At 39.6% G+C, this 24,611-nt stretch overlaps 1 protein-coding gene across 2 annotated transcripts in view; it reads right to left on the bottom strand.

Annotated features, from left to right (window-relative positions):
* The window catches only part of pvrl2 (poliovirus receptor-related 2 (herpesvirus entry mediator B)), a 117,399-nt gene that overhangs the window by 74,125 nt on the left and 18,663 nt on the right, over window positions 1-24,611 (bottom strand). For both annotated transcript variants that reach the window (XM_015370769.1, XM_015370768.1), the window contains exon 2: window positions 257-366. In XM_015370769.1, coding sequence (XP_015226255.1) covers window positions 257-366 — 110 coding nt within the window. The remainder of the gene's footprint in view (window positions 1-256; window positions 367-24,611) is intronic.

The following is a 24,611-nucleotide window of genomic DNA, read 5'->3' as shown; positions in this document are numbered from 1 at the left end:
TTTCCGGCCAAAATAAAGGTTAATACAATGCAGTCTTTTCGGATTTTAAGACACTACACCACCCCTTTTATTTCCAAGCACTTTCACCAATTTACTGAGTCACAAGGCAGCAATAAGAGCTGTAATGTTCAGATGGAGCAAAACATTGTTGCAGAACAAAGTGTGGAGCTGATGTAAACACATCAGTGAATACAGATAATCAAATACAGACAGAGGAAAAAGAAAGGTAATTTCATCTTGGAAATGTGAATCTGACCATTGTGAGCTGAACGCCATTTGTGTCCGGGAAGGAGCAGCGCAGGTTGATCGTCTGGCCAGGATACGACGACAGCTCTGGATCCACCTTCACCCGCTGACCTGATGTCCCTGTGTCAAACAAAGAGAGAAAAACATTAACCACAGCCATTTCCTTCACCGGGAAGGAAACAGAGAAAGAGAGCGCAGGAATCATGTCAGTAATAAGCCTGATGATAAATGAGGACTGTGTGGATGTGTCTGGTACAACAGAGGACAATATTAGTGAACCCAGGCAAGTAGGCCAAGAGGCTGGTATCTCTACATGCCTGCTTGTGTGGATGAAGAAGAAGCTGGGGGGGAAAAAAAAGAAAAAAATCAGGGGGAAGTGTGCAGCTGAAAAAAAGAGGAAAACCAGTCTTCTTTTGAACATGGGTCATAAATCATCAGGATGGGATATGCCTCTCTATAGCCTGCCATTTGCTGTGCCGACACATTCCTGTGTAACAGCAGAGTCAAAATAAATATGCTTTTTCCAGTGTGAGAAATACCGGGGCGAGAGAGTTTTAGGCCGACAGACTGTTTCTCTTTCTGTGTGTGCGCCTGTTTGTGTGTGCAGGTCTCTGTGAAAATGTAATTACTTGTGTGAATAAGCCCACATTAGTTTATGTCAGCAAGACGCCACCAGTTTTAAGAAAGAATGGATTACCTGCAGTTACGCAACTTCAAAACTTCTGCAGCCAGTGCTGTGAAGCGATTCTGTTTTGCTAACAAGCTACAGATACATAACACCGAAAGAGAAACACGAATACCTGCAAGACCAGTTCAACCAGTTTGGGCTGTGTCAAAGCCCAATGCTGAGGCGGAGCTGAAACCTACAGTCTAGCAGATAAGGCAATGAACAACACATCTTTCCATCTCCGGGGAGATATGAAATATCAATACAGAGGAGGAGATGAGGGTTTTAGGATTGAAAGAACGAGTGGGAAAGTGGAGGAAAACAAGACTTTCCTAGAATAACATCAGCTCTCACAGCGCCAGCCCAATTTGCAACCACAAAACAACCCCCTTGAAGCCACAGAGAAACCTCTGGACAGCCACTAAGCAGCCCTTAGGAGTAGCTCTGATTCTTTTTGGGGTGAAAAATGTTACTCCCTCCTCTGAATATCTCTGGTTGGGTAAAAACTCTGAGGAACAGCAGAAATATATAGATTTTGCCATTATATTTTTCAAATCAATTGATTAAAGAGTGGTCTAACTATGATCAGATCACCTTGTATAATTAGAAGCTGAACCTCCATAGAGCAGAAAATGAGAAAATTGAATGAAAATTACACCTTTTATTACACTAATGATCCCTCGTATTGACAAATAGATTTATCTAGACTGGTTTACCAATAGCACTTTAATACAGTTTACTACTCATATGTTTCATATAGCGATTTGAGTTTTGCAGCTAATCAATCAGCATTCTAATGCCAATACACATAAATACTCCCTGCTCGAAAAGGTGCCACCACTTATTCATTCTGCACATGTCCCAGGACTTCCCAGACAGGAAGATTCAGTTCTTCCTGTTTACATGACAATGGAGACCAAAATATTTTCTAAACCTGATATTCTGGAACCAGTTTTCATTTAAAGAAAATATGCTGGGGTGTACACAAACAACGGAAACGCAACAAAGCTTTTCCGTTTTTAGCTAAATATTGTCATGTAAATCAGGCCTTAGGTGTTCATATCTTAGTCTGTGTTTAACCCATGCAAATTACTACATGAAAAGCTCGCTACAAATTGAAATAAATCAGTAAAAGTTTTCTTTTAACAGACTTGCTCAAACAAATTATTTAACTAATGTGAGTGAAATGACCGAGTTAAAAAGATTTAATCCTATTTAAATTATTCTCTGGGTTGAAGGTGGAACTAAAAGGGGATCTGCAGTAAGTATGACACTGAAGCCAATAAATCAAGGATTTAGCTTAAGTAATCCACCCTTTTAACCAACATGTTTCTTTTCACTGTAAGCAATAATGCTTTGGAGCAACCCAGATATGATTCCAGACTTAAATCTGATCAAGAAGCCTTGAAAGTTGAAGATTAGGGTGATGGCAAAGAGGTCTTCAAATCTCAAAGACAAGAAGCTTCATTCCACTGATATTTTGACATTTTGTCCAAAAAAAAAACCAAAAAAAAACTTGTATGGGGGTGTATAGATAATTTGGAGCTTAGCTGTACATTAAAGCTTGTGATAGATACAGCTACAGCTATCTGTGCAAATCTGAAAACGTCACAATACAATACTTAACAAGCTCCATGAAAGATTTATACCTCAAAATTAGTCACGGCAGGCAGTGCTATGTATCCAGTCAGTAATCTAATGGGGAAAACATGCACAAACTTATCCTCTTCTTAATACTGACTTTGTCTTTTTGGTAGATTTCCATGATACTCAAACTGAACCTCTCCCTAAGTGATAGTTGAGCAGCTGTCTTTAATTGTACAGGCTATTGTAAATACAAAGAGAGATCCTGCATGCAAGAACGTACTACTACTGCACTGACATTACTATATAGTTATTTTTTATCATGGGTTCAAGTTAAGGTTTATAATATAAATTAACAAAAAAATCATCATTTCATTGGGAATATAAGATGAAATTTAAAATGGCGTTCAAAACCTTACAAAAAAACAAAAAAACACGTAGATACCCTCATCTCCTACTCGGTTAACAGGTAAATATTTTGAACAGAGCAACTGTTCAACAATGAAAATGTTTCACGTCTTGGCATGTTTTTCCTCTGGTGCAAATACCAGAGCAGAGCGCACACCCAAGATGCACAAACATCCACAAACACAAACCAATGTGGGGTCAACGTGGAGGCAGGTCCATGTCAGTCATACAGATGCAACGAGAGGAGACACAACACAGATCAACTCCCGTCAGAGCGGAGACGAGAGACAGGCTGGCCTTAGACTCCAACAGCCTCCGGAGAAATGAATATTATACAGCCTCAACCTTCACAACAGCCCATTGCCCCCCCCTAAAAAAATAAGAAAAACAAGAAAAGAAAATCCTGAAAATTTAAAGAGTTTGACAAAATAAAGATGATTCAAGAAGTATGAATATGAACAAAAAAATCCTAGAAAAATTTGAAGCAAGGCCATGTTTGAGAAAAGTAATTGCAAATATAAATATTTGGAGAGAAGGGGCCATATTTAACAGAAGGAACTAAAGAGAACGATGGGAAAATAAAAGACAGTTCAAGGGTAAATGAGGGAAGAAGAAGAAAAGGGAGAACAAGTGAGAGAGAGACAAAAAAAAGAGCAGGGAGGAGAGCAAGGCCAGAAACAGAGTCATTGCTGCTCTACTTTACCAAAGCCCTAGTGCCTGCAGGTAAAATAAACACCATCATGTAAAAGCGAACGCATCCAGATCCAAAAACTGCACTCTTCAACCTCCTCAAGTAGTTAGATGTCAGCAACCTAAGTACTGTCACCTATCATTATGTCTTTAACACCCACATGATGTGCGTGCACACAGACTTTTTATGCTAATGGCGCTGTGACAGCCCTGCCATATTAACATAGTCCTCTCACTCTGATCTCCTGCCTGGTCACGCTGACATTGCCATATTTCCCACCGTTCATCTGTGGAGGGGAAAATGAGTCTGAGAGGGGCGTGCGCTAGAAGGATAGAGGGATAAAATGATGAGACGAAAGAGAGAGAGAGAACGCCTGGGAATGCACAAGTGACGGAGGATGGATGCGAGGAAAGTGAAGATGAGAGGGTGTGAATGTTGGTGCCAGGAATAGAGGATGTAAAAAGAGTGAAAAGAGAAAGTGTTGAGGGAAAGAGGAGGCGTTGTAAGCGGTAAACAAGGTTAATAGGAGACAGTTGAGGGACAAAGACGTCTGCAAGAGAGGAAGAGAAAGAAGTGAAAAGGGCGGCTTAAAATGGAGAGTTGATGGTTGATGAGGGTGGAAGAGAAAGAGCACGGAAATTGATTCAGGGTGGACTCATGAAGTGAACTTAGCCACGTCCCCATTACACCACCAAGATCGTTTCTCTCCGCTCCATCTTAATTTCCGGACCCTTCATTTCACCCAGGTTGCTTCTTGTGTACATTTAGACTGTTAATGATGAAGACATCTTGTCTGGCTTCAGTTTGTCAGAAAGAGGCTTCAGATTTGAAAATAAACTGCATTACTATTAGGGGTAAAACTATAAGAATTATGTAACAAAGGTTCCACTTCTTAATCTATGTAAGTCACATTGAACCAAACATAAAGGTGTAGTGTTACACATCCTAAACAAATCTAGAAGAGGGTGTACAGGAGAGCGTTCTATGTTGGGGATTACAACATGGTGTTCATGTTTAGATCTGGGTATCAATCATAGCGGTTTGCCTCTTCAAGTCTTCTCCAAGGAAGAATTAAGTCAATTCAACATATAACCATGTTTCTTATATTTAGATATTTATCTTGGCAATTAAAACGTGTCCCAACGCAGCATTAATTGGGCAAACTTAAAAAAAGAAAATGGCATATAGGATTGTATAAATGTGCTTCTAATAACATTCTTTAACGAGACCTAGTAACATTTCCAGAAAACTGTTGATAACGGTGTTAAGAGTTTATAATGCAGGAATGCATACATGAAAATTAAGTTTTCAAAACTTTATATTTAGTTTGAAGCTCAAAGAATACATGGAATGTCTGAGCTTTTCAAATATTAAATATATAACATTATAAAAGCTGAGTTAAGATGCAAATGTTCCATCTTCCTACCAGAGCAGGAAGGGTAGATTTTTAGAATGGGTCTCTGACCTCATCTTTTCTGATAATAGAAATAGGAATATATCGAATTGTATTGAACAAAACTTTTCTAAAATTAAAGCCAATGATTCTCTCAGTGGAATTACACTATCACTTAATAAGTCATAACTTCAAATTACTTGAAAAAGACTTAAAATTAAAAGGGAGAAAAACGGATCTATCCAATTTTGTCCTGTTCCTTGTAGTGGAATAAATTGGGGTAAATAATGACACAACCCAAACCCAATTACCTGGGAAAGTAAATAAATCTGTAGTGGAAACCCGCCTCTAATGATCAATCACAGTGTATAGAAAGAAACAAGCAAACTCTGAATTGGCTATAAGGAGCAAGAGGAGAGAGAGGGGGAAAAAAATCTTAATTTGCTCATCATCCCATTTGAGCCAGCCGTGGCTTATAAAACCAAACATCCGCTTATCAGTCTGTGTCCGCCTGCCACGCTGCCTGGCAGACCGGCGCCTAGTAGCATTCATGTCCTCTGCCTGATCCCTGCAATACTGGAGAAAAGCACCAAGGTCAGGGGGGACAGGGAGTGCAAGCCATCAACTAAACTATCTAATGGCCTTCAGAGCTCAGTGACTCTGCCATTTCATCAAGCTACCAGCTATGTATGCACTGTCAGCTGGGCAACAATGAAGCGTCCCCACCGCTCTTCATGTTCCTGAAGATTGCTTCCTACCGGCCCATTGTGTGAGAGTGCGAGCGTGTCTAAGACGGAGCGCCGGAGAAAGAATGTGGGTGTGTTTTTCTTTGGCCTCTCTAGCACACAGCTGTCTCAGTAAGCATTCTGCACTTTTCATTATTCTCACAGGTCTGTGTGAATTTCTCTGTTTCTATTATTTTCGTATTCCTCTTTTTGTAGCATTCACACTATGCACTGCAGACGAATGTTTGATACAGGCAGTATGGTGAGCAGCTTAAGGAAGATAATATATTCTCAAGGAAAAGTTAGTCTATAATGACTCATAGCCTCATGCAAACTTGCAAGAAGTGTGCATATTACTTATTTACTACATAGTTTGAGTAAGCAACAAACCGTGGGCTCAATGCATCCTTGAACATCTAAGAAAAATAACTAGTTTTGAAGAGAAATCGCAATGGGCAATTCATTGGATTCTTTTCCTTATTCATTGTTCAAGAGGCTGCGTTATATTCCAACTGCAACAGCCTCTGCCTTGAATATAAGTGGTTTCTAAATAGCAGTTCTGCCAAACAGAGCTTTGAAAAGCTCCCAATGTGCAATTTCGTGCTTTCTGAGAAACTGGCATTAAGAGTATGATTCTAATCCAAGATTTTTAATAAAGTTGTAGTTCTGTGCAGTGCAGCTTAAATTGTTTTGAGACCGTTATAAATCAAGCAAGACATTTTAAAAGAGACATCAAATTTTATATCCGAGATGTTCATTAAATTAGTATGGGGCTAGATTCAGTCTTTTCAAATCAACACAAACTACCTTCAAACAGAAGAATCCCATTTGTTGGCACACCGACTAAAAAGTGTTGTGCGCTTATTACTTCACAGCTAGGTCAGTGTATGCCACTCTCTGCAAGTATGGAGCGCGCTCAGAACAATGCAGCCGCTCAAACAGGAACAAATTGGTCTTTCTACATGGGCTTCTTCATTTCAGGATGGATTTTCAGATTATATAGCTTATTTTTTTAAAGGTTTACATGAGCTTAGCCATCCTCCCCCAGAGCAATGTCCTACTAAACCTGCCTCTTTCATGTAATCTTTGGGATATATCAAGAACAGAGAGTTAAAGCCGAGGTTTTGCCTGTCTGGTCCCGACTTTAACCAGCAAAGAACTCCACCTTTCATCTTATAATTTGATATAAAATTTCAGAGTGATGCCATTTTGTAGTTTGGTCTGGCCAACAGTGAGACTATTTTTATTTTTTCTCTTTATATTTTTTATTTTATAAGTTCTTGTCTTAACACCTCATCAGTTAGACAAGGTTGAGGCTGTTTAGGAAAAGTCTTTCTGCACATTTGAATTCACATGTAGATAACAGAGCTATATTTTCAACATTCCAGTCTTAATTTTAAACTGGAACACCCTTGAAAATCAAAATTAGGAAATGAAAAATTTGTATCCCAACAGTAAAACATTTCTACTTTGGGGCCGAGGTCGAGGCTGAGTGGAAATATAAGGTTGCCACTGGTTAACTGAATGCCATCTTGACATTTCTCTGCTTGGATTAACCATGCTGATTAACTTCAACCTGAACCCACATGTTGCTAATATTTACACTAAAAACAGATGACACATAAAGTAAAGGAAGATTTCTTTTAAACATCACTAAAACGCATGTACTTTCGATTACATTTTTTTAAATGTAAAGTTTCAGTCTGTAACTTTTGTCAAGTCTCTGAACAGAACCAATCCATGTGCTGACCAAAAAACTAACAGGATAATAGAAAAGGTTTCATTCCAATCGCTTGTGCTAAGTGATTGAAATGAAAGCAGTTTTGGACCGCCTTATTTCTGCCCCTTTTTCATCGCTTCTCTCAATCACTGACTGACATGCTGCAACATTACAGTTCGTGTGGCTGTAATTTGGGGAACTGGCCACTCAACTGAGCTTTAAAAAGTCAAAACTGTCAGAAATGCTCACCGCTAAAGCTGGTATAAGTGTGCTTTCTGACACTTTGTTTAATAATGCCTCCCACTCGATGCAGCTACCCGTGTGACTGACTTCTGTGTGATGTTTCCATTGTTATTAACAAAAGCAGATACTGCAGTTGCTGTGTGTCATGTTTAAACCATTATTGGTCTGTTCTAATCGCAGATATCAACTGTAGTCTGTAAAATCATCAGTCTGAAGCCACCCTCTGTCTGTCAGTCACTCCCATCAGACGACAGCACTTACTCTGGCTTTCACACACAAAAACTGATAACTAATTAACGTGCATATGCAGCCTGTGCAGGCTTGCACATATTTAGAGGCGGAGGGATTGATATTCCGAGCAGATTCTGGATGTAGCTAAGATTTTACAGTTTGAAGCGGCTTGACAAGCCAAGAATAAAACCAGGAAATGAAGACTTGAGATGCTTCTCAAATTCCCATTGACCTTTTAATGGGGCTTTTTCTAATCAATAACATATAGGAAGGCTACTTTTAGAGGTTCTCCAATGACATCCTATAATAATGCATTCCTGCCATATGCTTTTTTCCTCCCTCTCTACAGATCAGTAGAGTCAAAAGCCACTTTGTTTGATAAAAGAGGCACACTTCAAAGGCTTTAAAGTTACCACTGGAAATGGACATCAAAATCATCACAGTGGCGAGTTTAGTGTATAGACAGTACAGATGAAAAAAAGAAGCACAGCAAAATGCCAATAAATAAAAGGTTTAAGGTTATATTTAGGTTGCATGCAGTAGATGTGAAGTATAAATCTTTGTGATGCAAGAAGAATTTAGGAGGGGAAATATAAAGTGAAACAAATAGAAAAAAGGATGTCATCTCACTTTGTTCACAGTGATGAAATATTTGATAACAGACTGAGTGCAAGAGTAAAGAGGAAGAGTGGGCAGAAATAAGGAAAGGAAGCAGAAATGCATGAAATGTGACAGAAGGGGAGTGAAGGAGAAAGAGGGGATCAGGGGGAGGGACACTGGGAGACATGAACAGGCTTCAAAGTGCCAAGGAGAAATGAACAGCTGGAGGAGAGATCTGCACCAGGAGGTATGAGTGTGTGTGTCTGCACATTTTCACATGCATCTGCACACTGCTGTGCATTCCTGTTTAGCTGCCTGTTTATAACAAACACGCCCGAGGACTTGAGCGAATATCATTTGCAAAAATAAGCATTTGCCATTTCAATTAAGTGCATCAACGTCAGGAGAGACACCCAACGGGAATATTTACAAGAATTTAAACAAGGGTCTAATTTCTTCCTCCAAAAACTGCTAAAAACTTAACTAAAGAACAACACTCAAAGCATTCTCCATCCTAGACTAGCCCAAAAACCTTTGTTTAACACAGGGTTGAAACACGTTTCCCATTCAATCCAGCTCTGACCAATCTTAAAGAACACATTTTAAAAATGGAAGAGGAGTTCCTGAAAAGTCATGGAACACAAACAGTGAAACTGTGGGTGATTGGACCGACTGACTATTTCTAAACACTGTAAACAGATCTGAACTAATTCTGAGAAACAAATCACCAATACATCATCATTACATTAGTGTATAAAATATTATATAGCCAAGAAGTGTAATGAATCATTGTTAGCTACTATATTTTGTGTTATGAACTTGCATTTCTATATGTCTGTGCATTATTAAATCAGTTTGACAGAGTTTCAATGAGTCTTATGGACAGTGTAGAAAGAACAGATGAAACAGGGAGGAATTACAAAAACAGGCATATATGACACCTGATATATCACAGTTATAATCGTAAATAGCATCCAATGTTGTGCTGTTCTAAACTGGAGACTGTTGTGAAGCAGTAAAACATTAATCAGACAACGTGAACAGAAAATAGATGGTTAATTTTAACAGTAAATGTTGACATTATGGGTCAAAAAGATTGACAAGGAAACAATGAAAAATTAAAGGCCGACAATGGATGGATGGATGGGTTGAAGGACATAAATAAAGGACCATCAGAGGGATGAATGGACAAACAGATCAAATGCAGGATAGAAGCAAAAACTTAAATATTCACTGATAATTAGAAAAATGGATGAAGGACAAACCGATGAATATTGAAAGGATAGATGGTTGGATGAAAAGATGGATGGAAAGACAGAACAAATGAATGGTCCCAATAATTAATGATAAAAAAAACGGCCAGATGGAATACATAGACAGAAAGAACATCAGCTGTAGGGATTACGGATGGATAAAAGAAACAATTAATGAAAGAATGCTCGACATCAGAGAGAGCAATGGATGAAACTAGACTAGCAGAAAGATGGATAATCAAGGATGGACTATCAGGAAGAACGATGGACTGGAGATTGTCTAAACAACTGGACTGATTAAGATCTGGAGATATTTGTAATTATCCCAATGATAAAAATCATAAGCCTTTACAGTGATTATGGGGAAGGAATAAAAACTGGGCATTTCGAAACATTCAGCTCTGATGGTCTCTACCAGTGTAACACTAAAAGCTCCTTCAAAACATCCTTCTCTGTGGACTAACCACTTCCATTACCCGTCAATAACAAAAACTATTTCGACAACAGGCCAGCTGCAGGTCAGACCAGTCCAAAAAATAAAAAAATTAAAAAAATGCGGAAAGCCGAATGCTGGATTTGAAGAAAAAAAAACATTTAAAAAGAATTCATAAAAGAAAATGGAATCGGGGGAAAATAATTGGACCCATCCAAGATAGACAGCTGCAGACTGCAACAGGCCTATAAATCCAGCAACCACCAAGATTCACAATCCGTAAATGATTTAGCATGGGCCAACCCAAGAGGAACACAAAACACCCAGGGGATTCAAGGGACTTGTGGTCATACAGAGACAAAACAGGTTTCCACACGTACAACTGCTAGGAAAGCAAAACCACATCCAGAGCCGAAGAAACTCACGCATGATGGAGAGGTTCTCCTCTCCTCTACAGGTGAATTATTCATTCTGGAGTAGGAACGAAAGAAAAGGGCTCCCCCTCCATCTTCTCTCACTTCTTCATTATTAATAAACACCAACATCTATACTGTAGCTTACTCAGAAAAGAATGAAGGGTTGAAAGACATAACATGTGAGAGAGAGAGATGGTCAAGGATGGCAGAAAGTAGCAGAGTGGACTAAAACAAAAAGCCAAAATGCTTTCATGAATATCATATGATTTTATGCAGCACGCTCACAGTCAGTCTAGTCCTGCCGGCATGACGTTGTCCACCTTGGACAGAGAGGACACAACCCTCCTTTGACAAACAAATGTCTGCTTCTGTACAATCCTTCCATCACCACGGCGACAGCCCAGTGAACGAGTGAGTGAATAACTTACTGGCTGACAGACACTCGGCTCCCTGCGGCTCCTGGTTCTGCTTTGTCTGTTTTTGGGCCGTGCACATCATTCTACCTCCACGGACCCTGCCTTCCCTCCATATCACTCTCCCCTCCCTCAGTGCTGTCCTCCCCTGTCCTGTCTTTTCATTTTGGAATAAATCCTTCTCATCCCTCTGGCTCATTCTGCTCTTCCCTCAATATATGTATTTTTTTTTCCTCTGCTAGTTCTTTTCCTGCCTGATTTCTTCATCCCAGCAGCGTTTGCTATCACTCCTCATGGTAACTGGAGTGGGCATGATTTTTTTTAGCACTGCATCTAAAGTTGGGTTCTGGAGACGGGTGGCGATAGCAGCAGATCTGCAGTCAGTTTGCAGGCATAAAATCTAAATGTCAGGAATGGAGACTTAATTTTTTTTCTTATAAGTGCACGGTCAGTGTCAGAAATATCTTTATCTGTTCCCCAGGTTTCATTCTGAAACTGTCTTCTCTCTTATGAGACAAAAGATCCATTGCATGGCTTTCCCTGAAAGCCTTTCAAGTACATCCCGTTGTGCTTGAACATCCAGTCTGAAAGCATCTCACCACAAAAATAACAGATCAGGAAAAGCTACAAGTGTCAGGTGCTTCCACAAAAATCCCAATATGACAGCGCATGCATCTGTCTATCTCCCTCTCATCTTTTCAGCATGTATACAGCCTTTCTTCGGCATGTCAGTCAGCCTCTAACATAATGTGATTATGCGTCCTATTTTTTCCTGCCTAACAACACTTGGATGAGAGTCTACTGAGGTGTCGGAGGATATTTTCAGTCAGGGTGTGATCATTCTCTCTGCAAATTAAAAAAAAAAGTGTGAGGGATTCCGCTTCCACCTAATCCTTGGACTCAAACACAGCTGTGTGTTTCCATCCCAATCCCCTCTATTTCACCTTAGGTTTCTGCACCTGCTTTGCCTCCAGCTGAGGCACGCTTCAGTCGAAATCACCAACAAGACTCATTTGTACACCAGACTAATTTATGTCACACATTGAAGGATTAAAAAGCAGACCTGTTATGAGGGAGGCTGCTGGTCTCTGAGTGATACAGGAACAGAGACGGAGTCTGTCTGTCAGAGGATCAAGCAGCAGGTTTCCAAATCAATGACAACCATATGGGAGGCAGAAGGTCAGGAAGCATCACAAGCAAACAAACAAGTCGGAGTGTGGCAATATTATGATTAACTGATGACTCTGGCCATCATATGAAAGAAACAACCAGCTGGATTAGATAATCTGAGGGATTAATTTAAGAATTAGATATTCGAAAAGTAAACATAGACTACTTACCAGTAGCTTTGCTATGTTATGTCAAGAGCTCCAAATTGAGATATTATCCTTTCTACAGTCCCAAACATTTAAAGTATTTGACATATATATTCTGGAGTATTTACAATTTTGACCAACTCCAGATTTTAGCCCAGATTATTTTCTGTGCATTATCTGCTTCTAAAAATAAGTTAGGATGATTGTCGAGATTACAAGCATCACTTATATGGGGGAAATTGGAAAAGCTAAATGAAAAAGTGGCATATCATAGAATGGAGTTGCATCGGCCAGGCTAAGGCTACATCCACACACAGTCGAACAAAGAATCAACACAGATTGTAATAGCAGAAGAGAGGGGAAAAAAGACATTTGTGTGGACTAACAACAGAGGAGCAACAAATGCAAAGTGTAAATTCAATATTTTATAAAACCTATATTCTAAAACAGAACCACAACAACAAAGTCAGCTAATGTTTTTGTGTAGGCGCATGGCTGTTAAGGTTCTTGGGAACTGCCTTGGGTCTCATGTGTAAACAAGCTAGAGTGCCGCTGATTATGATCAGCTTCACTCTAGCAGCTGCACTTATGATTAGGAAGAAACAGCAAGAAGGAGGCTTGAAATGTATCTTCCCCGGAAACGGGTTTAAATCGTGGCCGATTCATTGTGATGGGAGCCCTAACCAACAAAGAAGCTTGTCATATCATACTCAAACTCAGCCTCATCTGGACAAATGGCCAATTAAAATTCCCTTTACTCACATAGGGCCAACAGTTTGTACTGTGTATGCAGTTAGTAACAGAAGATGGCTCAAAGTTAGCAGTTTGTGCATCTGCGAGATTGTAAGATTAAGCACTAAAGCAGTTCAGAAAAGGGACATTTTTATATGTTAAATATTTATATGTTTCTGCTGTTAATTGGGGCTCAGTGGGGGAGAGCAAGACTTTTAATAGAAACAGGAAGGCTGATTCAATTTACCAAGTTCTATCCATTAGAATGGCAACTTATAAGCATTGCTGAGTTGAGATTCAAAATTATAAAAAGGAACAAACACAGATACCTAGTATTTATAATATTAAACACCGCATTGCCATTTGAAGAGGCTAAAGATGCTTCCTTAGGTTTTCTATGATTTGGCAATTTTTTCAGATATGATGTTGAAACCTTTTTTGTGTAACCGAGGTTCTTCTGTCAATGACTCCACACAACAGTAAGACCAAAAAAAGAAAGATTCTATGTTAATCTCAGATTTTGTATCAGTTCTTAAAAGGCTAAATTCTTATAAACTTGTTAATAAGAGGTCCAGGTTCTATAAAAACTGGAGACTTGGAAACACTCAAAAAATCTCTAATCAGTCATTAACAGTGAAACTATGATAGTATCTCATACCACTTTGAGTATCTCATACCAATCTAAAAGGTATAACTAACATCAGAGTTATTAGGATTCATCATGATTGTGACTCATCTCAGTAGAGCTCTGCAGTTAATTGCTCCAACTGTAAAGAGGATAGAATATCTGATTAATCCACCTGCACTTTCAAAGCACAATGGAAACACATGACTCCCTCTGAATTACAAAAAAACAAATGGAGCCACATTAAGGCAGGAAGATAGCAACAATTAGTAAACATCAGGCAAGCAGGATGTAGGGGGAAAAAAGAACAAAAGGACATGAGTGAGTGACAAAAAAGATAACCAAAGCAATTAAAAGTTAAAGAAAAGGCATTCTTTGTATATTAGTGCAGCTGCATTGTATGCTTCAAAGTTATCTTCCAGCGGGTCTGCAGCCAGCCAGGGGGGGGCTGGTGGGGAATGGCCTTTTGTCTTCAAGTCAGAATAAAAGGCAGGTTGGATGAAACCAACACCCTCCACCTATCAGCTGGGCATAAAGCAGGAAGGAGAAGGCGTTCCTGACAGGGGGAGGGAATGAAACTGATGCAGAAAGGAAAAGAGGTTTCAGGCTTTATTAACGCCACAAAGAAACATGATGAACTTTTACTCAGGGTTACTTCCCAGCCCTGCCTCCGTCTCCTCCCTTTGTACATAATGTTTAGATCAACTTTGATTACTCTCTGATGAGCAGTCACTATGACAACTTGCCTCAGGAACATTGTGTATTGTTTTGAAGCTGATAGATGTCTGAATGAACAACTGATAGACAAAAATGCAGCTCAAGGAGACAGATCAAAAAAGACGGGGAGCATAACCTGATATTTACCCTGAAGCTAGCATGTTAAACACAATTATATTGAAGAAGGTAAAAAAGGTAAAAAGATGTGGCAGGCTGCAGGAATGGGAACTCTTCAGGTAAAACAATACATGGGGGATGGAAAAGCAGGCAGAAAACGTCAATTATCATAAAAATGTATAATTAAAAAGTCTACAAAAAAGATGAAAAGTAAATGAAAATGTCTACAGAGCAATGCAGAGCACACACAATTAGTTAGCCACAGAGCAATCTAATAAATGAATACAGTTGAGAACAATACTGTTCCGTCTGTTTCTGTCGAGGAGTGATAAGCCATTAAACCTGCAGATAAAAAAGGACAAGGTCAAAAAGCCTTCATAAATTATTTCTAATAGTGGGAAAAGAAAAACTGCACAACTGGCAGCGCTTCACCATTAATGCTCCTTTCATCCTTCTATAAGTGATTGTTTAACTGGAATTAATTTTGCCCCAATTAGATCCCATTCACTGTGGTGACGTTTTCTCGTTAGACCCACTCTGTAGATGTAGCTGGTAAACGTTCTGGCTGGTTAATTACACGAGCTCCTGTGAAGACTGGGACGAGCTAAAACCATAATGTGCCTGTGCAGAAACAATCTGAAATCACTTTACTGTCATTTACCGGCTGTTTTTGTGACAGGGGCTGTGTGCAGGTCAATACATCCCCTTCACCAGGGCGCCGGGCCTTCAGATAGATTTTTCTTTAGCCTGACTGATCAATAATTGTGAAATAAACTACTGTACCAAGAATTGTGCAATGAGGTGATAATTTAGTTGCTTTATCAACAGCTTTATCAAAAGCCCTATTTTGCTTTAAGGTTGACATTTTTCTCTTTAGAAACTTCAAAAATATCTGAGACGCCTTCATTTTCTAAAGATTTCCAGCATGCAAGTAGAATAAGTTTTCAGTCCAAAACCAATTACACACTAATTTCCTTATGATAGAGTGATTTTAAGCCTCCCAGTGAATAATAAAGAACAATCTCTCTGGAGAGTTTCAAGACGTCGCAGTAGCTGAGAATTAGTTTAAATAGTAACAAAGATCAAGTTACATTTATTAATCAATCTGGCGATATCTAAAATTAACTTATGTTTATTGTTGCCTTGACTGATAAAATAACCCACTAAAGGTATTAGTCATTTATATTTTAATTACATTTATGTCACAGAATATTATAACTTTCTTGTGTTCTTTAAAGGGCAAAAAGTAACTAACAGGCACATATTAGTTGAATTAATCAATTATTTTTGTTTATTCTGAAGTCTACTGCTCAATGCTAAACAGATTATAGTTTAAAAACTGTTACCTTGTTATATATCTTCAGGCCTCCTTCTTTGTTGCTTTATAGTCATATTTCTTGTATATCTCTTTCAAGCCATTTAACTTCCTAGTCTGATTCAGGACATTATCTTAGAAATGCCAGAGTGAGAGAGGGATTATTCTTTTCCCATAGAAACCTGCTTAGTCATAAGCTGTTGAGATACAATTGCTGACACTGAATGACTGTTTGTTAATGGTTAACAGCATATCAGGTTACCATAAAGGTAGCTGAAACTTGGAAGAACTCCAAAATCAGTTCCCTAATCAAATATAAGGTGTCTTAAATAATTACTATTACACATATTTAAAGATAGCAACCCTTTTTCAGCCAGCTGACCTACAATGCACAGCAACACATGGAAGAGGGTCAGCAGTGTATTATTCTATGCTATATGCTGCTAAGGAAAAACCTGAAAAATACATTATGAGGACCAGCCACACCTTACCTGGGATATTCATTACTGAATACTCTTTTAAACCTTTACAACAGTTGTGCTAAACTGAAGCAGACGGGGAAATGGGCTACCTGAGCGCTAACATAAGACCCTGGCAATGCAAGTCCTGGTCTACAGTAGCAGTAAACTGACTGCATGTTAGGAAGTATCTGCAATTTCAGCAGTTTGAGGATCATTGTACATGTTTGGAAGTATTTGCATTATAAATTAAATATAGACCATTGTCCCTGCTCATTTTAGTGAAGGGATTAAATATGTATTTTCAATTCCTTTATACCCAGAAGTTTTTATTTTCAAATTTAAGGATAGGAAAAAAAAAAATCACGAATGGAATGCAGAGAAACATGGCCTCCTTGACAATAAATTTTCATGGTAGTTGCATTTAAATACTTCTGATGGTTTGCATCCCATTAGTTTTTTCACAAAAAAAGAACACAAAACTTCTTTTAAAGTCTTCTCTAAAGCTGAGAATTTTATTTTTTTAGTTTATGTTGTCAACAGTAGTTAAGTCTGGGCAGTGGCTACTGAGCCTATAAATTAGAAAACCCCACTGCTTTTTCAATAGCATTAAAACAACATTATAGATAGCCAGATCCACTTGCTCCTGGTTATTTTTCCGCTACATAAATTTACTCTAAAAAACCATAATTTTTTCCAGAGTTCCACAGTAGACAACCCAATCTCAACTGGTGGTATTCTTAACCACAAAAAAGAACCATATTCTTAGATTATAAAAGAAGAGGGTTAAACCGAGCTTTATAGGCACACTGGGGCTAGAAGTGATCACCCTCTCAGTAGAATAAAGTCCCTTGTGAAGGAGCATAAAAAGCAGGACAACAAACAAACACTCGCAGGGACCGCCACGGGTGCTGGAGTGGTCTCCTATCAGCCGGTTATTACAGCAGGTTGAGGCTGCCTTTGTTTATTACCTGCCCCTTAAGGCGGAGTGACAGTCCGAGGATTGGGGAAGTGAGGGATAGATGTATGGAGGCACAAACAGAGAGATGGTCCTACTTTGCTCCAGCGTCTGGCTTCAAGGACAGATGAGCCCTTCAATATCAGAGCCTGTGTGTAATTGGACCAGTGCTGTGTCACGCACCAAAGACTTTCTCCTTTTTGTGTTATATTAAACGCAGCATGGGCGCCCCCCCCACACACTGTGATTTGCTATTGAGACCAAACCCAAAAGGGGAGTGAAGGGAGAAGACCAGATTTAATTACATTCATAATTCAGCCATCTTTAGCAGTTATCACCCAAGGTTAAGGAAGTCCACTTTCCAGCCAGCCGCCCACACCCTGCCTGCTCTGCCTTTTCTGGATTTTCAGGGGAATTTCTCTGACAAGCTAACCCCTAAAAACGAAAGTACCCACAGTTCATGGTATGCAATGGTAAAATATTAACAGACTTGATTTCCCAACATGAAGCACAGTATGAGTGTTTGTGTGCAGCTGTCTGCTTGTGTATGATCCCAGGTCTCTGAGGCCGGCTTCTCTATCTTGGAAAAATAAAATCTGCCACCGCATACATCTCTGAGGTTCTGTCTTTTAGTTTCCTGCGTGTTTGCTGCACCTCTCAGCCAAATCACAGCTCAGGGAGGCAGCCTTTTCGACAGAGGGGAGAGACAAGCAGAGCAGATCAAACGCAAGCCAACTAATCACAGACGCCGGCTAATTAGCACAGTCCTCAAAGGGGAACCGGGAATGAGCGATGATTCCCCTACTATGAAATTCCCACTGACGCTGCGCCGTATGCCACCATGTGAGGAGAGACCGGAGAGGCTAAAGTGCAAAGAGAGAAACCTCTTGCCTTGTAATCTTATCATCTAAAAGCATAGGGCAAAGTGGCGCTCGATATCCTTTATCAGCATTTCGGTTGTATGCCTGAAACACACACAGCCACAGCCACTCATTCACAACAATATTTTATCTCAGAGCCCTTAAATTAGACTGCATATAACGTTTTCCCATTAAGGGATTTCTGGAGCGATTAAATCCCTAGTGCAGCGATATTCCAGCTGCCACAGAGAAGCACAGGTTGACGTTACTGGATGTAAGCTCCAAGTGCTGATTAGCTGCCGGATCTGCAGCACTGATCCCAGATTTCCAGGAGATCACACCGAAGCAATTTACAGATGTGCCACATGTGAGCATGGCTTCAGATCCAGATGAACCTTCCGGTAACAAATTAATCCAGGCTGAAGTCATCACAGTAGGGAGAGGATCTACCTCTCAAATGACAGCATTTTTTTCCTCGCCCTGACATCAAAAGAGAAAGCACCTGTCAGAGGATGCTCCATTCACTGGACAGCTCTCAGACAGGGACAGCTAATAAAGGTAATAAGGGCATGAAAAGGAAGACTGCTGTGGGATTTTAGCTTTAATAAAATCCATTCCTTCAACCTTCATCTGTCCAGATGCATTTTTTCTCTCCCACAATGATAAAGGCTTCAAACACAGCTTGGAAATCCCAACTGTACAACCAGGATTTTGGACAATTTTTTTGTCTTTACCTAAAAATAAGCATTTCCGTCTCGGAGGTAAAAAACTATCAAAAGCATTGCTGTGATCGGACATCATTTATAAAACTGTTACAGAGAGAGAAGTCACTTTAAAATGGGTTTCAATCCTTTTAAAATCAGGTAAAAAAGACTGCAGCGTTGACCTTTTAAAAGTGTTGGGGCGTCGTGTATCACTGATTAGCTTCGTTAGCGCAGATGGCTCTACTAAAACACCAGCCCTCATCTTTATTCTCTTATCAATCCTTTCCTTGACCTTAATGGATGCAAGATTACTAATAACGCTGTTGATATTTCCAAATTTCATATAACACTCAAAAACAGAAGGAGGAACAGCTTTGCTATTCTTCATTTATCCTTCACATCATCTTCTCAACATCTAACTGGCTCATGCTCACTTGTAGCCTAAATGATCCTCTCTGACAAACATAGTTTCATTTTAAATAGCGTTTATATCCATCTCTTTTCTATCTCATGACGCTGCCTTAACAAGCCACCTGTAGTGATTAAACTCTGTAAGAAGGCTGAACAAAGTCAGAGACGTATTGGACCCAAAAACCACATTTTTACAACTTGGACATTAGATTAAAAAAGAACAATTGCCGCCACTAAAAGACCTGCTTTGTCTCAACTTTTAGCAGAAATTATCCAACCCTGCCTCATATCACAACTCAGCTATCAGAGAAAGAGGGCGTTTGTTACAGTAGGTGTGCAGCCACAGCATGGCCAATGGAGGAGCTTCCTGGAGGTGGCTGATAAATGTATCCATGAAGATCTGACTTGTTCACTCGTTTTTCTATGCAGGAAGGAGCTGATGTTAAGAGAGCAGACTTCATATGGATTATTTAGACATGGTGAATTGAGAAAAGGCTGCTTTGTGCTGACCTTGATGAAGGAATAGCATAATGAGCTTAAATGCTCAAACACTTTAATTTTGTATGAGATAGGAGTCATCTTTTAAGACTGTTGCGCAAAATTATGGTCTATTCGCTGCACCAAGAATGATTTTCTGCAGACATGACAAGTTGAACAATTATAAAAATGTTATCACAGGCAGCTGATGCCTTTTTTTTTAATCTGTTTTTGAGATTTCCACAAAAATAATATCCTTATGAAAATATTAGGAATGAAGGGACAAACATTTGCCTTCCTGTTGCCAACATCCAAAAAAATGAAATCCAAATGACTCCTTATTAAATCTATTATATTAAGCAGGAAAATTCAGAAAATAAAAATTTAAAATATAGAAAATTATCTAATTGTTGTGCTTCAGGTTAAAACGCCATAAAACAAACATGGAAAAAAATACAACCAACCAATTAGGAAAGACTTTTTTCAAACATCAAATACTAAATACACAAACACTAACTGCTGTTCAGTTTCCCAGTGTTAGAGAAAAATCTTTTGTCCACCATTTTAGTCTATACCGATTTATTTCAGAGAACCTAAAGATAAAAAGGGTATTTTTTTTATCTTTACATCATCTCGTCACCATTCAGTGCCGTTCATATGAAAAGCAAAAATAAAATCATCCTATTTCGGTCACTGGCACATTTCCCGTTGAATCTCTTATCTTGACTGCTGCTCTGCTCTTTGGCTGTCACTGATGGAATAGGGAAAAAAAAAAAAAAAATCACAATATTCAACATCTCTTTCATTTCACCAGGTTCACACAGGAACAATGATCTTCCCTTCATGCTTTTGAAAACCATGACCAAGGGCTGACATTTGCGTCACACAATCACAGTGTGACATCTGGCTTCCATATGGCATACAAACACAAATTCCCCAATTTACTGTTAATACCAAAAAATAAATGTTTAAACATCAACAGCTGCACTGAGGACAATGGGAAGTGGAATGAATTGATGGGGCCGGTCAAAGGAAAACAAAAGGGCATCCGAAAATGAAATTAAACTCACCAATTTGCAGCCGAGTAGCACAGTAAATTGAGAAGTGTGTGTGAGGGGGGGGTGAAACTGTGTTTAGATAAATAAGAGCAAGCGAGTCATCTGAGGGGAGCGCTGCAAAGCAAACCAACAGCTGCTGAGCATCACATCTGCTCCGAGTGGAGTCATCAGCAAACAGACAGAGTGGAACCGACCCACTGAGGCAAGCTCTGGGGGGGGCAAAGATAGAGGGATGGACAGAGGAGAAAGACCAGAAGCATAAGATGGGAAGGGAAAGCTAGGAGGGGGGGAAGTTGAGGAATGTGGGCAAAATGATCCAGTTAAAGAGATGGAGGATAAAATTCAGAGAAACAGAGCAGAAGAGTAGACAGTGTGCAACCTGTTACCCCCACCCCTACAAATACTAGCTCAAACTAAGGTGAAGGTATCATTGATGGAGGAGGGGGGCAGCTTGTCGGATTGTTCAGCATGCAACAGGAAACTCGTATCACTTGCTGTCTTCTACCTTCTCACCCTCTCTCTGACATCCTTCCTCCTGCTCCCTTCCTCCCCCCTACCAGTCTCCTTTCCCCTTCACCGAGACTGACGGAACAAGAGACGCCTGTGAGAGTAAAGATGAAAGGCGAGCGGGGGTGTTGGGGTATGGAGGGCATTTTTTCTTTTTTCTGAGTGTGAGGTGAATGAATGATCCCTCTGATCCCACAACCCTACAGATCCAGAAGTCCTGCCACAGCACAATGGTAAAGAAGAAGATATTAACCATTGTTCATAGCATGGAGGTCATTGTGCATGTTTGCTTTGCCTTTATGATTCATCCATTTGTTTGCACTCTGATGTAAGAAAAAGGATAAACATCACTTAGAAGGCAGTGGCTGCCAGAAAATCATATGTATAGTAAACAATATAGTACATCATTGGCTTGCAGCGATGCCCCTCCCTGAGGTGAAGCAGAGACCCTAAGAAGTACACATTGTTCATTCAAGATACCAGCCTCTGGTAGTGAGGGCAACCCCGTAGCAGAGTAAGCAATGTCATTTGGCAGCAAATGAAGGGGAAAGAAAAAAGCAGTTTCTGCATCTCTGAGCTCTCACAACTAGCTCTAACATTTAGTGAGGCCCGTTTGCAGGACAAAGCTGGGTTTGTACTCGCGTCTCTGCATGGCGAAATAAACAGAGCTGCTGCCCCACAGTTCTTCTCTAGCTCGCCATCTCCCGTGCATCCTCCGCCTCAAAGAGCAATCTCTTGACACAGCATGCCTTTCCAAAATATTTACTCACTGAATACAAAAGCCATTCTATCACCTTCTCTGATGTCTTAAATCCAAACAAATCATGAATGCAAACACTTGTTGAGTCCATCTGCTCTTGGTTGCTCTTTCCTTCCTCCCCACTATGTAGCCTTCATTTGTTTGCTGCTGGGGGTTCCTCCACTTATAACATGTTTTATTTCTTTAACGGATATGAATTTTGTCAAAAGAAAATGAGTTTTGGAAGAACAACAGCGTCCACACCTTATAGGAGGATAAAAAAAAACACCTTTTCCTGCGCAGCTCGCTTTCCTTTTTCCTCTTCCAGTCCTGTTTCTCTTATTTTTTCCTCCTATCTCAGTGCACCACCTTAGTCCTTCCTAACCTTTCCCCTCATTGACCTCTTTTTGCTGACCGGTGTTCAAAACATGTCTGCAAACTAATCCATCATTGCTGTCCAGCAACTGCCTCTAAAAGGTTAATCATTTGTGAATGTTTTGGGATGGTCTGTTGGAAAATTTAATTAAATCATGTTGCTATTCTGTAGCAGATTGATTTCCTGGCATTTCTGATTTTTTTTTTTTATTTAAAGTAATTTGATGTGCATCCATGTTCAAACACACCGATGAGTGTGCAATTTACCTGCTAATGAACCGTTTCTTTGGATAAACTGTGTGCAGGCATGTTGCAGGACAATCCCAGATTAGCCATTAGCCTCAGTCTGTTTGTAACTACCTAAGAGTGACCAATTAAAAGTGAAGATATCAAGAAGTGCATACAGTGATATTAACTATAACCTTTTAAAACCCACTTATTATACCCTTATAGTACTATCAGTGTTCTTTTTTTCTTTTGCTTGTTTTGTAACTTTTTTTTTTCAAATGATATGCAACAAAGAAATACCCTGAACTGTTTCAGTAATTGTTGTTTTTCCATGTGTTGCCCTCAGGAGTTTTTACCCATGTGCTTAAAATAAATAGACAAAGACACTGCTCTCTGATTAATGGCACGTCTGGGCACCTACTGTTTCAGCGTGATTGTTCCAAGTTGTCCTGTGGGGTTGCACATGCTAATAAGCAATCATTTTCATCAAAAGGAAAGACTCCATCTTATTTGCTTTGTATCTTTGACTGATCTCTAAGCGTACTCCTTTCCTTTTCTGCAAGGGAGGCCTGGACACCTCGGGCTGCACCTGTGTCTCATTACCGCCATTGATGGTCCAGTAAGCGGCTCCTCTCTTCCTTCCCCACTGTGCCATCATGCCTTTCCAGCCTTTGGCTACTGCCAACTTGCATTTACCTCCAACTGCATAGTCTCCACTCATCTTTCCCCCCTGCTCCTGTCCCACTGCCTGCGTTCACAGGAATCTCCTGAGCCCCTTTTCGCCAGCCACTTCTGCCATTACAGACTCAGCACAAATGGGGTTTGTCAACTGTGAGGTGATCTAATGATTTTGTGCTAGCCTAGACCATGACCTCAATTTATCAGTGAGCCCTGGAAGCAGCCTCCCTCTAGCGCAAACATTTCCACCTTTGGCACAGTGGACTATGCCAATATTATGCTGATTAACTGATTCCAATACTTTCATTATGAAATCAAATTAAAGCAGCGACTCAACACACTCATCTCTCCTCACCTTTACCAGGAACAGAAAACCCAAAGGTAATTTTTTACTATCGTTTATCATTTAACACTCATCATTTTCATCACCTCTTCCTGGATCATTTTGGGAATATATGATCTGGAACCAGTAGTATGAGGCAGGATTAGTGGCCTAAAGCGGCAACTTTAGCTTCCAATTAAAGTTTTCAGTATTCAACTTTTTCAGCTGTTACCAGCATATAATCCCCACAATAACCTAAATAGCTCCAAGGCCAAGAGAGCCAAGGAGAGAAAGAGAACAAATTTAAAAAGGGCAGCAGGGCATGAGAAGTGCTCCTTTATTTATACTGATTACTCAAAATCTTAAAGCTTGACTAAGAAACATTCAGCGAACCTAAAGTGACCACTAGGTACTTTGATAAGCTCTGACATGTAACCAACCCATGAGAAACTCAGAAGGGTAATCCTTCTAGAAATTGGAAATAAGCCTCACTCTTCAGTGTGGATGCTGTCACAGAGCAAAGAAAACAAAAAAGGTCTCAAAATCATTCAGATTTCTAAAGGGTTACATTTGAAACTTTCCTGATGTTTACATGTAACACATTTTACTACATTTGGTTTTGCAGTGATGAAATACATGCTGTAAAAAGTTTGTTGTGGCCTTTTAATTTTCACATTCATCAGCTTCTTTTTTTGCAGTGAGCTTTTATTTTGTCTTGTTTCATTTTGTCTGGTTTCTACGGGAACTATCACAGTCAGTAACCTTCATAACCCACAGAGGTGAAAACCTGCTTAATTTTCTCCCTTCAGTGTGAACCTAAATATAAAGATCCATAAAAAATTCCCAAAACCTGATTTACAGTGTTAAGATATGCAATATATTTTCATTACAACATGGAATTAAATTATATTTTTAACTGAGGAAAAAAAATCTTTCTGTACACCAAAATCTCTTTTCACTAAAATTAACTCTTAAAGTGTGATGTCCATAG

The sequence above is a fragment of the Cyprinodon variegatus genome, unplaced genomic scaffold (assembly GCF_000732505.1).
Source record: "Cyprinodon variegatus isolate N-32 unplaced genomic scaffold, C_variegatus-1.0 Scaffold48, whole genome shotgun sequence".
NCBI classification, from domain to species: Eukaryota; Metazoa; Chordata; class Actinopteri; order Cyprinodontiformes; family Cyprinodontidae; genus Cyprinodon; species Cyprinodon variegatus.
Note: the sequence above shows the minus strand (reverse complement) of the source record. Positions and strands in the feature narration are given on the sequence as shown.